Here is a 14,703-nt window from a genome sequence, read left to right as displayed (position 1 = left end):
AGTCTGCTGGCTGTGACCCGCCTCCTTGATGAGTGACAGGTGGTGTGCTGAGTGTGACCCCCCCTCCTTGCTGAGTGACAGGTAGTCTGCTAGGTGTGACCCGCCTCCTTGCTGAGTGACAGGTAGTCTGCTGGCTGTGACCCGCCTCCTTGCTGAGTGACAGGTGGTCTGCTGCCTGTGACCCGCCTCCCTGGTGAGTGACAGGTGGCATTCTGACTGTGACCCGCCTCCTTGTTGAGTGACAGGTGGAGTGCTGTGTGTGACCCGCCTCCCTGCAGAGTGACAGGTGGTGTGCTGGGTGTGACCCCCCTCCTTGCTAAGTGACAGGTGGTCTGCTGGGTGTGACCCAACTCCTTGGTGAGTGACAGGTGGCGTGCTGGGTGTGACCCGCCTCCTTGCTGAGTGACAGGTAGTCTGCTAGGTGTGACCCGCCTTCTTGCTGAGTGACAGGTAGTCTGCTAGGTGTGACCCGCCTCCTTGCTGAGTGACAGGTGGTGTGCTGGGTGTGACCCGCCTCCTTGCTAAGAGACAGGTGGTCTGCTAGGTGTGACCCGCCTCCTTGTTGAGTGACAGGTAGTCTGCTGGCTGTGACCCGCCTCCTTGCTGAGTGACAGGTGGTCTGCTGACTGTGACCCGCCTCCTTGCTGAGTGACAGGTGGTGTGCTGACTGTGACCCGCCTCCTTGTTGAGTGACAGGTGGTGTGCTGGGTGTGACCCCCCTCCTTGCTAAGTGACAGGTTGTCTGCTGGGTGTTACCCAACTCCTTACTTAGTGACAGGTGGTGTGCTGACTGTGACCCGCCTCCTTGGTGATTGACAGATAATCTACTCGTATCCTTGCTGAGTGACGGGCGGTTTGCTGGGTGTGACCCCCCCTCCTTGGTGAGTGACAGGTGGTGTGCTGGGTGTGACCCCCCTCCTTGCTAAGTGACAGGTGGTCTGCTGGGTGTGACCCAACTCCTTACTTAGTGACAGGTGGTGTGCTGACTGTGACCCGCCTCCTTGGTGAGTGACAGGTGGTGTGCTGGGTGGGACCCCCCCTCCTTGTTGAGTGATAGGTGGTCTGCTGTGTGTGACCCGCCTCCCTGCTGAGTGACAGGTGGTGTGCTGGGTGTGACCCCCCTCCTTGCTAAGTGACAGGTGGTCTGCTGGGTGTGACCCAACTCCTTGGTGAGTGACAGGTGGCGTGTTGACTGTGACCCTTCTCCTTGCTGAGTGACAGGCGGTTTGCTAGGTGTGACCCGCCTCCTTGGTGATTGACAGATAATCTACTCGTATCCTTGCTGAGTGACGGGCGGTTTGCTGGGTGTGACCCGCCTCCTTGGTGAGTGACAGGTGGTCTGCTGTGTGTGACCCGCCTCCCTGCTGAGTGACAGATGGTGTGCTGAGTGTGACCCAACTCCTTACTTAGTGACAGGTGGTGTGCTGGCTGTGACCCGCCTCCTTGCTAAGTGACAGGTTGTCTGCTGGCTGTGACCCGCCTCCTTGCTGAGTGACAGGTGGTCTGCTGGGTGTGACCCAACTCCTTACTTAGTGACAGGTGGTGTGCTGACTGTGACCCGCCTCCTTGGTGAGTGACAGGTGGTGTGCTGGGTGTGACCCCCCCTCCTTGCTGAGTGACAGGTAGTCTGCTAGGTGTGACCCGCCTCCTTGCTGAGTGACAGATAGTCTGCTGGCTGTGACCCGCCTCCTTGCTGAGTGACAGGTGGTCTGCTGACTGTGACCCGCCTCCTTGGTGAGTGACAGGTGGTGTGCTGGGTGTGACCCCCCCTCCTTGCTAAGTGACAGGTGGTCTGCTGGGTGTGACCCAACTCCTTGGTGAGTGACAGGTGGCGTGCTGGGTGTGACCCGCCTCCTTGCTGAGTGACAGGTAGTCTGCTAGGTGTGACCCGCCTCCTTGCTGAGTGACAGGTGGCATGCTGACTGTGACCCACCTCCTTGTTGAGTGACAGGTGGACTGCTGTGTGTGACCCGCCTCCCTGCTGAATGACAGGTGGTGTGCTGGGTGTGACCCCATTCCTTGCTAAGTGACAGGTGGTCTGCTGGGTGTGACCCAACTCCTTGGTGAGTGACAGGTGGCGTGCTGGGTGTGACCCGCCTCCTTGCTGAGTGACAGGTAGTCTGCTAGGTGTGACCCGCCTCCTTGCTGAGTGACAGGTAGTCTGCTAGGTGTGACCCGCCTCCTTGCTGAGTGACAGGTGGTGTGCTGGGTGTGACCCGCCTCCTTGCTAAGTGACAGGTGGTCTGCTGGGTGTGACCCAACTCCTTACTTAGTGACAGGTGGTGTGCTGACTGTGACCCGCCTCCTTGGTGAGTGACAGGTGGTGTGCTGGGTGTGACCCCCCCTCCTTGGTGAGTGACAGGTGGTGTGCTGGGTGTGACCCCCCTCCTTGCTAAGTGACAGGTGGTCTGCTGGGTGTGACCCAACTCCATACTTAGTGACAGGTGGTGTGCTGACTGTGACCCGCCTCCTTGGTGAGTGACAGGTGGTGTGCTGGGTGTGACCCCCCCTCCTTGTTGAGTGACAGGTGGTCTGCTGTGTGTGACCCGCCTCCTTGCTGAGTGACAGATGGTCTGCTGACTGTGACCCGCCTCCTTGCTGAGTGACAGGTGGTCTGCTGGGTGTGACCCTTCTCCTTGCTGAGTGACAGGCGGTTTGCTGGGTGTGACCTGCCTACTTGGTGATTGACAGATAATCTACTCGTATCCTTGCTGAGTGACGGGCGGTTTGCTGGGTGTGACTCGCCTCCTTGCTGAGTGACAGGTAGTCTGCTAGGTGTGACCTGCCTCCTTGCTGAGTGACAGGTGGTGTGCTGGGTGTGACCTGCCTCCTTGCTAAGTGACAGGAGGTCTGCTGGGTGTGACCCACTCCTTACTTAGTGACAGGTGGTGTGCTGACTGTGACCCGCCTCCTTGCTAAGTGACAGGTGGTCTGCTGGGTGTGACCCAACTCCTTACTTAGTGACAGGTGGTGTGCTGACTGTGATCCGCCTCCTTGGTGAGTGACAGGTGGTGTGCTGGGTGTGACCCCCCCTCCTTGGTGAGTGACAGGTGGTGTGCTGGGTGTGACACCCCTCCTTGCTAAGTGACAGGTGGTCTGCTGGGTGTGACCCAACTCCTTGGTGAGTGACAGGTGGCGTGCTGGGTGTGACCCGCCTCCTTGCTGAGTGACAGGTAGTCTGCTAGGTGTGACCCGCCTTCTTGCTGAGTGACAGGTAGTCTGCTAGATGTGACCCGCCTCCTTGCTGAGTGACAGGTGGTGTGCTGGGTGTGACCCGCCTCCTTGTTAAGTGACAGGTGGTCTGCTAGGTGTGACCCGCCTCCTTGTTGAGTGACAGGTAGTCTGCTGGCTGTGACCCGCCTCCTTGCTGAGTGACAGATGGTCTGCTGACTGTGACCCGCCTCCTTGCTGAGTGACAGGTGGTCTGCTGACTGTGACCCGCCTCCTTGTTGAGTGACAGGTGGTGTGCTGGGTGTGACCCCCCCTCCTTGCTAAGTGACAGGTGGTCTGCTGGGTGTGACCCAACTCCTTACTTAGTGACAGGTGGTGTGCTGACTGTGACCCGCCTCCTTGGTGAGTGACAGGTGGTGTGCTGGGTGTGACCCCCCTCCTTGGTGAGTGACAGGTGGTGTGCTGGGTGTGACCCCCCTCCTTGCTAAGTGACAGGTGGTCTGCTGGGTGTGACCCAACTCCTTACTTAGTGACCGGTGGTGTGCTGACTGTGACCCGCCTCCTTGGTGAGTGACAGGTGGTCTGCTGTGTGTGACCCGCCTCCTTGCTGAGTGACAGGTGGTTTGCTGGGTGTGACCCGCCTCCTTGCTAAGTGACAGGTGGTCTGCTGGGTGTGACCCGCCTCCTTGCTGAGTGACAGGTAGTCTGCTAGGTGTGACCCGCCTCCTTGCTGAGTGACAGGTGGTCTGCTGGCTGTGACCCGCCTCCTTGCTGAGTGACAGGTGGTCTGCTGGGTGTGACCCAACTCCTTACTTAGTGACAGGTGGTGTGCTGACTGTGACCCGCCTCCTTGGTGAGTGACAGGTGGTGTGCTGGGTGTGACCCCCCCTCCTTGCTGAGTGACAGGTAGTCTGCTAGGTGTGACCCGCCTCCTTGCTGAGTGACAGATAGTCTGCTGGCTGTGACCCGCCTCCTTGCTGAGTGACAGGTGGTCTGCTGACTGTGACCCGCCTCCTTGGTGAGTGACAGGTGGTGTGCTGGGTGTGACCCCCCCTCCTTGCTAAGTGACAGGTGGTCTGCTGGGTGTGACCCAACTCCTTGGTGAGTGACAGGTGGTCTGCTGGCTGTGACCCGCCTCCTTGCTGAGTGACAGGTGGTCTGCTGGGTGTGACCCAACTCCTTACTTAGTGACAGGTGGTGTGCTGACTGTGACCCGCCTCCTTGGTGAGTGACAGGTGGTGTGCTGGGTGTGACCCCCCCTCCTTGCTGAGTGACAGGTAGTCTGCTAGGTGTGACCCGCCTCCTTGCTGAGTGACAGATAGTCTGCTGGCTGTGACCCGCCTCCTTGCTGAGTGACAGGTGGTCTGCTGACTGTGACCCGCCTCCTTGGTGAGTGACAGGTGGTGTGCTGGGTGTGACCCCCCCTCCTTGCTAAGTGACAGGTGGTCTGCTGGGTGTGACCCAACTCCTTGGTGAGTGACAGGTGGCGTGCTGGGTGTGACCCGCCTCCTTGCTGAGTGACAGGTAGTCTGCTAGGTGTGACCCGCCTCCTTGCTGAGTGACAGGTGGCATGCTGACTGTGACCCGCCTCCTTGTTGAGTGACAGGTGGACTGCTGTGTGTGACCCGCCTCCCTGCTGAATGACAGGTGGTGTGCTGGGTGTGACCCCATTCCTTGCTAAGTGACAGGTGGTCTGCTGGGTGTGACCCAACTCCTTGGTGAGTGACAGGTGGCGTGCTGGGTGTGACCCGCCTCCTTGCTGAGTGACAGGTAGTCTGCTAGGTGTGACCCGCCTCCTTGCTGAGTGACAGGTAGTCTGCTAGGTGTGACCCGCCTCCTTGCTGAGTGACAGGTGGTGTGCTGGGTGTGACCCGCCTCCTTGCTAAGTGACAGGTGGTCTGCTGGGTGTGACCCAACTCCTTACTTAGTGACAGGTGGTGTGCTGACTGTGACCCGCCTCCTTGGTGAGTGACAGGTGGTGTGCTGGGTGTGACCCCCCCTCCTTGGTGAGTGACAGGTGGTGTGCTGGGTGTGACCCCCCTCCTTGCTAAGTGACAGGTGGTCTGCTGGGTGTGACCCAACTCCATACTTAGTGACAGGTGGTGTGCTGACTGTGACCCGCCTCCTTGGTGAGTGACAGGTGGTGTGCTGGGTGTGACCCCCCCTCCTTGTTGAGTGACAGGTGGTCTGCTGTGTGTGACCCGCCTCCTTGCTGAGTGACAGATGGTCTGCTGACTGTGACCCGCCTCCTTTCTGAGTGACAGGTGGTCTGCTGGGTGTGACCCTTCTCCTTGCTGAGTGACAGGCGGTTTGCTGGGTGTGACCTGCCTACTTGGTGATTGACAGATAATCTACTCGTATCCTTGCTGAGTGACGGGCGGTTTGCTGGGTGTGACTCGCCTCCTTGCTGAGTGACAGGTAGTCTGCTAGGTGTGACCTGCCTCCTTGCTGAGTGACAGGTGGTGTGCTGGGTGTGACCTGCCTCCTTGCTAAGTGACAGGAGGTCTGCTGGGTGTGACCCACTCCTTACTTAGTGACAGGTGGTGTGCTGACTGTGACCCGCCTCCTTGCTAAGTGACAGGTGGTCTGCTGGGTGTGACCCAACTCCTTACTTAGTGACAGGTGGTGTGCTGACTGTGACCCGCCTCCTTGGTGAGTGACAGGTGGTGTGCTGGGTGTGACCCCCCCTCCTTGGTGAGTGACAGGTGGTGTGCTGGGTGTGACCCCCCTCCTTGCTAAGTGACAGGTGGTCTGCTGGGTGTGACCCAACTCCTTGGTGAGTGACAGGTGGCGTGCTGGGTGTGACCCGCCTCCTTGTTAAGTGACAGGTGGTCTGCTAGGTGTGACCCGCCTCCTTGTTGAGTGACAGGTAGTCTGCTGGCTGTGACCCGCCTCCTTGCTGAGTGACAGATGGTCTGCTGACTGTGACCCGCCTCCTTGCTGAGTGACAGGTGGTCTGCTGACTGTGACCCGCCTCCTTGTTGAGTGACAGGTGGTGTGCTGGGTGTGACCCCCCCTCCTTGCTAAGTGACAGGTGGTCTGCTGGGTGTGACCCAACTCCTTACTTATTGACAGGTGGTGTGCTGACTGTGACCCGCCTCCTTGGTGAGTGACAGGTGGTGTGCTGGGTGTGACCCCCCTCCTTGCTAAGTGACAGGTGGTCTGCTGGGTGTGACCCAACTCCTTACTTAGTGACCGGTGGTGTGCTGACTGTGACCCGCCTCCTTGGTGAGTGACAGGTGGTCTGCTGTGTGTGACCCGCCTCCTTGCTGAGTGACAGGTGGTTTGCTGGGTGTGACCCGCCTCCTTGCTAAGTGACAGGTGGTCTGCTGGGTGTGACCCGCCTCCTTGCTGAGTGACAGGTAGTCTGCTAGGTGTGACCCGCCTCCTTGCTGAGTGACAGGTGGTCTGCTGGCTGTGAGCTGCGAGTTTCACTGCGTTCCCTGCTCTTGGTCGTTATGAGCAAAGTTTCAAACTTCTTCAGGGGCAGCTCGAGCTCCTCGGGATCGTCCCGCTCCAGGAAACAGGGGCCGAGCCCGCTGGAGGCCCTCCACCGCCTCCGGGCGACCGAGGAGATGTTGACCAAGAAGCAGGAATACCTGGAGAACAGGATCGGGAGAGAGCTGGAAATCGCCCGGAAAAACGGCACCAAAAACAAACGAGGTAGGAAGCAGCACGTTGCAAGGGAACATTGCACCGAATCTGGTTCCAGAGGCAGGAATATTGTGCTAGGAACAGGGACGTCGCTCTATATATGGCACAAAGGGACATTGTGTGTCCACAGCACTAGGGCAGGGTCGTTACAAAATGTACACAGTATCAGGGGTACAGGTACCTGTGCACAGGTGCAGAGAACCAGAAACGTGGGATCAGAGGCTTTAAATGTTCTTCATCTTGATTAAATCAATAGTATTGTAACAACGAGAGTTAAACGCAACATTGCATATGGTAAGTGAAAGTAACTGATGAATTTATGTAAAAACAGCGCTGGAGAAACACAACAGCTCAAACGGTGTCCTTTATATTAGCAACGATAAAAATACATAACCAATGTTTTGGGCTTGAACCCTTCATCACGGTATGGAAAAATGTCACGAGGCGTCCTGATTAAAAAGGTAAGGAGAGGGACTAGTTGGGCAACTTCCATTTCTTTCTACTGCTCAGGAAGGTTCTTGTAGGGTTTGCAGAGAGATATATGTTGTTCCAGGATTTCCACAACTGAGGTACACCATTAGTCCCCTCAATGTCTTGCTGATGAAACTTGCTGCAACAGGGTTCTCCAGATGATGATCTCTTTTTTTCTGGTGACCACAGAGTTCCTTTCAGTTTTCACTTATTCCAAGAGAAACATCAGATAGATAGCACTTCCAGCCATCTGCCGCTCTGGAGCTTTTCTTCAGGTCCAACCGTTCCAAATTGACCAAGTTTTACATCAAAATAAATGAGCATAATGGAAACAAAATTTTGGGGCCAGTTGAGTTCAAGAAATAAACTGCTTTACTGCTCTCTTAACATATATAATCAAGGTGATTCTCTTTGTATTCAATTCAACTACTTCTATTTAATTTTGTGGATTTACAGTGATTCTGTTATCAATCAAAAATCACTACACGAGGGCAAACCACCAACATTTGATCAAAGAGATGATTTTAAGGGGCATTGAAAACTATTAATGACTGTTAGACAACTGAAGAGATTCAGGAAAAAATATTCCAAAGGTAATGAACTTAATGTCTGTAAGCACAGCAGAACAGTAAATTTTGGAAAAAAAATTAAGAAGCAAGGATAGAAAAGTAGAGTCCTCATGAGGTAGCATGGCTGGAGGAGGTTCGAGGTGGCCATGGACAGATTTGAAATAAGATGAGAGCTTTTAAATACTGCTGCTCTTTAACGTTGAGTCACAATAATTTGGCAAGGTACAGGAATAAGATTCAATTCAAAGCAGGAATTTTGCAGGCAAGTTTGTGAAGTATAGAATGAGGAGGATGGACAGAATTATGTTTGAATAGCATGAACGAAGATGAGCTAAAACATGGGCAGATCAAAGTGATGTTATTAAAATAAAAGAATAATAGGAACTCTATTGATTGCGTAGATGGGTGGTCTACCAAACTTGTATTATAGCCAAATATGACCCCAAGATGCTTTTTACACAGAAATCCCACAATATTGCTGCTAAGAAGACCTGGCATTAAGCCAGCATTGGTTGTTTACACTGAACCAAACAAAGCCGGCATAATGCCGGGTCAGTATGTCATTTCCAGGAGCAAAAGAGGTGGGTCGTGTTATTATGACCCCAAAGGACCCCAAAACCGAGCAGCAATAGATATTCACCGCAACAAATGGTTACTTAAACAAAAGTTGTTTTTAATTATCTTTAAACATGAAAACAGAATCAAACTTTAACTAATCTCTATTAACTTAACTAAACCCAACTTAACCCCCTTCGAATTCTAAGTGCACGTGTATATGATGTGTGTGTAAATGTAAGAAAAGTTCTTTGGTTTATAGTTCAATCTCACTTCTCATTCTTCCAAGTTCACTGGTTGCAGGCAATTCTTATTCTGTGCACAGAATTTAACATGTATAAAGTTCACCAGGCGTTGGTGCTCAAAAGGTGAATGTTTACTGCTCAGGAAGGTTCTTGTAGGGTTTGCAGAGAGATATATGTTGTTCCAGGATTTCCACAACTGAGATACCACCATTAATCACCTCAATGTCTTGCTGATGAAACTTGCCCTATCAGGGTTCTCCAGATGATAACCTCTTTTTTTCAGGTGACCACAGAGTTCCTTTCTGTTTTCCCTTATTCCAAAAGAAACATCAGACAGATAGCACTTCCAGCCATCTGCCGCTCTGGAGCTTTTCTTCAGGTCCAACAAGCTTCTTGGCTTGCACTGTTCAGCTGCTTTCAGTCTCACACACACACTGGCTGAGAGAGCTTGTTTAATCTCTCTCTCTCTCTCTCTCTCTCTCTCTCTCTCTCTCTCTTTCTCCCCCCCAACTGAGACTGCTAGAAAGCCCATGTGATGCTCTCACTTGCCACAAAACCCCCTCCTTCTTCAGCAAACAATAGGAGTTAGTCTTCTTGGTCAAGCTGTTGCCTTTAGGTAAACAAAACCTAGGAGTGACCTTTCTGTAAGTGCGAAAGATACTTGCAAACAGCCAGAGTGTCTCCATCCCAAAACAATGGTCTATTCATTTTATGATGTCATTTCAATTAGCACCTACTTGTGAAATGTGCATAGCATTCTCCATAGTTTCTGTAAATTCCACTGAATATGAATTCTTCAGTATTTCAAATAAGATCTGTTTTTAAATGTGTGTATGTATGTAACCTACTCTAATTTTACCAAATTCTCCCAAATATATATATTCCATTACAGTATAACAAAACAGCGTTTGCATCTAGTGCACATATAACATGCCTGTATTTGATGGCATGTTAGACCCACTTTTTTTTCCAAAAATGGCAGGTGGCTGGCTGTCGGGAGACTCTCCTGGCAGCACGCTGTCAGTCCCTGCACTGGTCATTGTTGTGCTGAGAAAGTGTTAGGTTCGATAGAGACAAGTTTAGACACAAGGTTTTGTAATCAAACTTTACTTTTATTAACACAGCAATTAATAGAAAAGTGTGGGAAAATTGTAGTGAGAATAAAACACATACGCACAATATATAAAGAGCGTGGGAAAATACGTATACAATTTATTAAAACATACACACAATTTATAAAAGAGCATGGGAAAATCTACTGTAAGTATTGATCTATAGCAGTGATTTTCAAACTTGCTTTCCACTCACACACCACCTTAAGTAATCCCTTACTAATCACCGCTATCTATCGTTGGGGGCTGGTGACAGTTAATGAAAGATAACATTGGGGACTTCAGATGTTTCAAACTGAGGACAAACCTGCAGACCAGCTTACTCACTGCACAAGGTGACAAGAGACACCTGGGGTCAGCTGAGAATGGGGCAGAGGGATCAGTGTAGGGGCTGGTCTTTTATCACAATGCCACTCCCTAACACTAATCTCCTCATCCTTAATATCTGAAGGTATGTCAGTGACTGTCTTGAATACATTCAGTAACTGAGCAGTTCACACCCTCCTTCCATAGAGTTCCAGATTCAGTACCCTTCGATACATACTTTTTATCTTATTCATGAATGGTCAAATCCTATTTGAAATCCTTCTGTCCTATCAAAATCATGAAATGTATACTTATGAATTAGATCCCAGCAATATATCAGTGCTTCATCCACCTAATAAAACAATGAGTCTAGTAGAGGATGCATCACTATTTCACCACCAGCTCATTTCAGACTTCTGCATTTATGGGAGCATGCATAGACATTCAAGATGGGCTAAACCCAAAGTGCCTGCCAGTCAGGTATTCCCTAGTGAAGTACTTGCTGTCAGCCAGATCGACTCTGCCTTTTACCTTTGCTGCAGCTCAATTGGCAGACCTATTGTCAAATCAGCAATGCACTGGGAATGATACCTTACCGGGTGGGTGCTGGACCCAGTCACATTTTGTGATTGCCATCTCCCCACTCTCCATGAGGGGCCCACAGCAACAGAGAGCAGGCAGTGGGCCATCAGGAGAGAGTGGGGCAGCAGTATTATTATTAAGATATTTCCTGTTGTGCTACTTGCATGTTTGGTCCAATTTTTAAATGCTTACCAGTAAATAAACTAAAAAAAAGTATACAAGCACATCTTTTTCCTTCATGGGCCTGGAATGACAGATCGCCTCTTTTACACAGACGGCATTCCAGCACTGTTACTACCTCTGCTGCTGGAAAAAAAAATGAAACTGGAACAATGCCAACCCCCCCATTCCGTGTTGGTGCCTTTTACACAGAAGGCGTAGTGTAAAAAAGCCGCAAATATCCTGGAACATTAGTGGCTGTGTAAAAGTCACCCAGTATTGTGAATGATGATGAGACTGAATACAGAAAGGAGATTGAAAGTCTAGTGCCGTGGTGTAAGATAACAACCTGTCTCTTAACATCAGGAAGATAAAGGACCTTATCAGGGACCACACCACTGTCCACATAATTGGCATTTTTACATAGAAGTAAAGGAGAAATACAGAAGAAAAATTAACATACTTATCTCCAGAATGGCTGTTCACATAGGCAGAGTGTTTACACTGCAGTTGTTGTGATTTCGGAGTTGCGGTGCTTTTGGAGGCTGGACGTTTGAGGTGGGGGTGTGGATTCCGGTTCATTCGGTGGACATCATGAAATGACGACACCCAAACATTCGTCCTGGTCAGACTATTTTATTCTGCAGAATTGTGAGCTATCTGCACAAGGCCTCAGAAAAAATGCTCTCTCCATAAAGGCTGGCAGAGACTGACCTTGTGTTTCACAGCTTGCCTTTGTTTAGTTTACACATGGGTCTACATTTGGCCCAATCAAAAGTTTACACAATACATTCTTGCCCTATGCAGTTACTACTAAGTACAAATTCCATTCTACATAAGATTGACAGCCTCTTATCAGACCTTCTCAAGTTGATTGGTTCAAAATAGATTCCTATGGTTAGTCCTCATGCTAATTGATCCTTTTGAATCACCTTGCCCTCCTTACTAGAATGCTGCAAAATCTGGCTGCTCTCACTGGCTTTTAACCCCTTTCTTCCTCAAGGGTAGGTTGACGTGGGAGTAGGTCATCCCTTATCACCATCATCCCCCATCCCCCAACTCTGTTTGTGCCCTCTCACCTTCGGTGGAAAGGCGAATTGTCCCTAGCACCCAGTGGGAGAGAAGCAGGTGGTGGCTGGCTCAATGTGGGAGCAATGGCTGTCTTCCTTACCCATGATCCCCCATATAGATGGAACTGGTCTACGTATCCCTGGCTCTGACAGAACAGTTCCAGCATTATGGAGGATTGTGGATAAGGAAGACAGCTATTGCTCCCGCATAGAGCCGTTGCCACCTGCTTCCTGTCGCGAGCGGGTGTGGTGCTCAGGTGAACTCTGGACTCGGCAGCATGGAGTCCCTGCTGCCGCATCTGGAGTTAGATGGGGGGAGCGGGGGGGGAGTGTGACAGCTGGGGGGGAAGCGGGGGGCGGGGTGTGACAGCTGGGGGAAAGGGGGGGAAATGGACGGCTGGGGCTTGGAGCCCATTTTTGCAGAGTGGTCAATTTAGTGTGGGGTCCTGGTGGAAAAATTATGGGATTGAATTTATGTAATAAATTCTGTCTCAACATTTTTACACTGCCAATGGATCAAAACATTTGTGAATATTTTCTGCTTCTTAGCAGCTGTGTAAAAGTGCCTACTGATAATGAATTGGAGAGAGTAGATAGCTTTGGAGGAAATGTTTCCAATGAAGTAACCTGGACTATCCACTTTGATGTGATGGTTCAGAAAGCATATCAACACCTCTACTGAGAAAATTAAGGATGTTCAGCATATCTCACAATCCCCTTAACAACTTCTATAGATGGACCATTAAAAGAATACTTGCTGGATGCATCATAGCATGTTATAGGTGCAGTGAACTGGGATTCACTGGTAATGTGTTGTGCTGATGGCTGGCCCTGCCTCCCGGCTCTGCCCCCATCTGCTCACAAAGAACCCTGGTTTCCCGGCTAAACCCAGAAACCTTCTGAAGACTACTGTGAAACCCTACCCTTAGTTATAAGCTAATAAAAGTGCTTGTTCTCCTCCCAGTTGTGAGAGCTTTTATTCACACTACAATTTTATTAGCTTATTCTCTAAATGATGGAAGCACAACTCAAGCCAGGTATGCAACTGATAGACCCTCTGTACCCTGACGCGGCTGAGGAGCTCGCGTACTAGATAGACTGCTTCCAGTCTTACTTGAACGTGACCAGAGATGTCTTCCACACCAATGAACTCAGGAGGTCCGCAATCGTTTCAAGGGTATGAACGAAAGGTTATGCAGTCATCAGGGACTGCTCTACATATGACGCTGCCATCGATATGTTGAAGGCTAGGTACCTGAAGTCATAAAATGAGGTCCTAGTGAGGCATTGATTCGCTCTACGTCGCCAATGGCCAGGAGAGACAATTGATGACTACCTGCTGGATCTGTGGATGCTTGCCAAGAAGTGCAGGTATGCAGCAGCTATGGGCTGCATTCATGAAGAAGAACAGATCTGCGACACTAGAGTTGCGGGGGTCCGCTCAAGGTACATGAGGCAGCAACTACTCTAGTTGGGTAAGAAGGTCCTGGCTAGCCACGTTGAGCTGGCCAAATCTCTGGAACAGGCCAAGCTCGAGAACGACGACCTTGAAGCCAGGGAGCTCACTCACCTAGGTGACCCCTTCCAAGGACCAGCTGCTCCCACTACCCCAGCCCAAATGGCTGTTGTGCTCCATGCTAGAGAGCTTTTTCTGTGGCAAGAGCATCCACAATCTCATTGCCTGGCAAAAGACTCAGTATGTTCCGGCTGTGACAAAAAAGGGCATCGGCAGAGGGTTTGCCGTGCAGGGGAAGTCAGAGGCTTGCACCGCTCCTGGATCCGATTCCAGACCCTAGCCATCTGCCCTGAATTCACCTGAACCCACTTGCTACGCTCATGCTGACAGAGGGTGGCAGTAAGGAAATGATGCGAAAAGGCTCAGCAGCCATCTTGCTGCAACCCAAATTCAAACTCTACGCCATCGTCAGAGGAAGAAGGAGGGCAGCCATTTTGTCGCACCATGGGGTCGATGCCATCTTACCCACGTTGGGCAACCCGGGATGGTGAGGGCCACTTGAGTGAGGAGTATGGAGTCTCTGGGGACCTAGCCTCCAAGGTCCTAGATCAGGACAGACCTCACCAGCTCAGCAACTCCATAGTGATTGTGAAGGTAAACGGACATTCCTCTAAATGCCTAATCAACACAGGCTCTACTGAAAGCTTTATAGACTCACAGACTGTGCAGGAATACAACCTAAAGATGTATCTTTCCAATTATCACATATTCCTTGCGTCTCATTCGTATTCTTCACGTATTCAACAGCATTGGTTAGTACACCTGTCATTTGAAGGGGGGGTGGAAAGTTCTGTAAATTTTGCTTGTATATACTTGATAAATTGTGTGCTCCGGTGTTGTTTGGTCTGGATTTCCTACGTCACCTTGGTGTATTCTGGTCCCCTTTCCCCATAACGGTTTGGAATGGAGGGCCCCTAAAATCAAAACCCACATGCAGCCTCTCCACATTGAATATCGATCCCCCCCGACCCCCTTCTCGAATCTATCCTCAGACTGCAAATCCATTGCTACCAAGAGCAGGAGGTTTAGTATAGAAGACTGAGATTTTATAAAGTCTGAGACACAATGTCTGCTCGACAAAGGTATAATTGAACCTAGCACCAGTCCGTGGAGAACGCAAGTGGTAGTGGTAAAAAGTCCAGGCTAGTGTAGAGCGTGTCGAAAGAACAAAGACTTGTTGATCCAAACCAAGGCTTTTATTAACTAAAAGACTGGAGGATATCACAAGTAGGTCGACCAGTCCAGAATGACCTGGTCTGGCTAGGAGCAATCCTTTAAGACCTGCCAATAGGT

General features: G+C 50.9%; 1 protein-coding gene across 1 annotated transcript in view; it reads left to right on the top strand.

The window, feature by feature from the left end:
• LOC138755660 (charged multivesicular body protein 4b-like) overlaps positions 1-14,703 on the top strand; it is a 50,097-nt gene that overhangs the window by 811 nt on the left and 34,583 nt on the right. Inside the window, exon 2 of the mRNA XM_069922050.1 lies at positions 6,656-6,834. Within this exon, the coding sequence (XP_069778151.1) occupies positions 6,747-6,834 (88 nt within the window). The 5' untranslated portion in view covers positions 6,656-6,746. The remainder of the gene's footprint in view (positions 1-6,655; positions 6,835-14,703) is intronic.

The sequence above is a fragment of the Narcine bancroftii genome, chromosome 2 (assembly GCF_036971445.1).
Source record: "Narcine bancroftii isolate sNarBan1 chromosome 2, sNarBan1.hap1, whole genome shotgun sequence".
NCBI lineage: Eukaryota > Metazoa > Chordata > Chondrichthyes > Torpediniformes > Narcinidae > Narcine > Narcine bancroftii.
The sequence above is the reverse complement of the archived record's forward strand: the minus strand, read 5'-3'. Positions and strand labels throughout refer to the sequence as shown.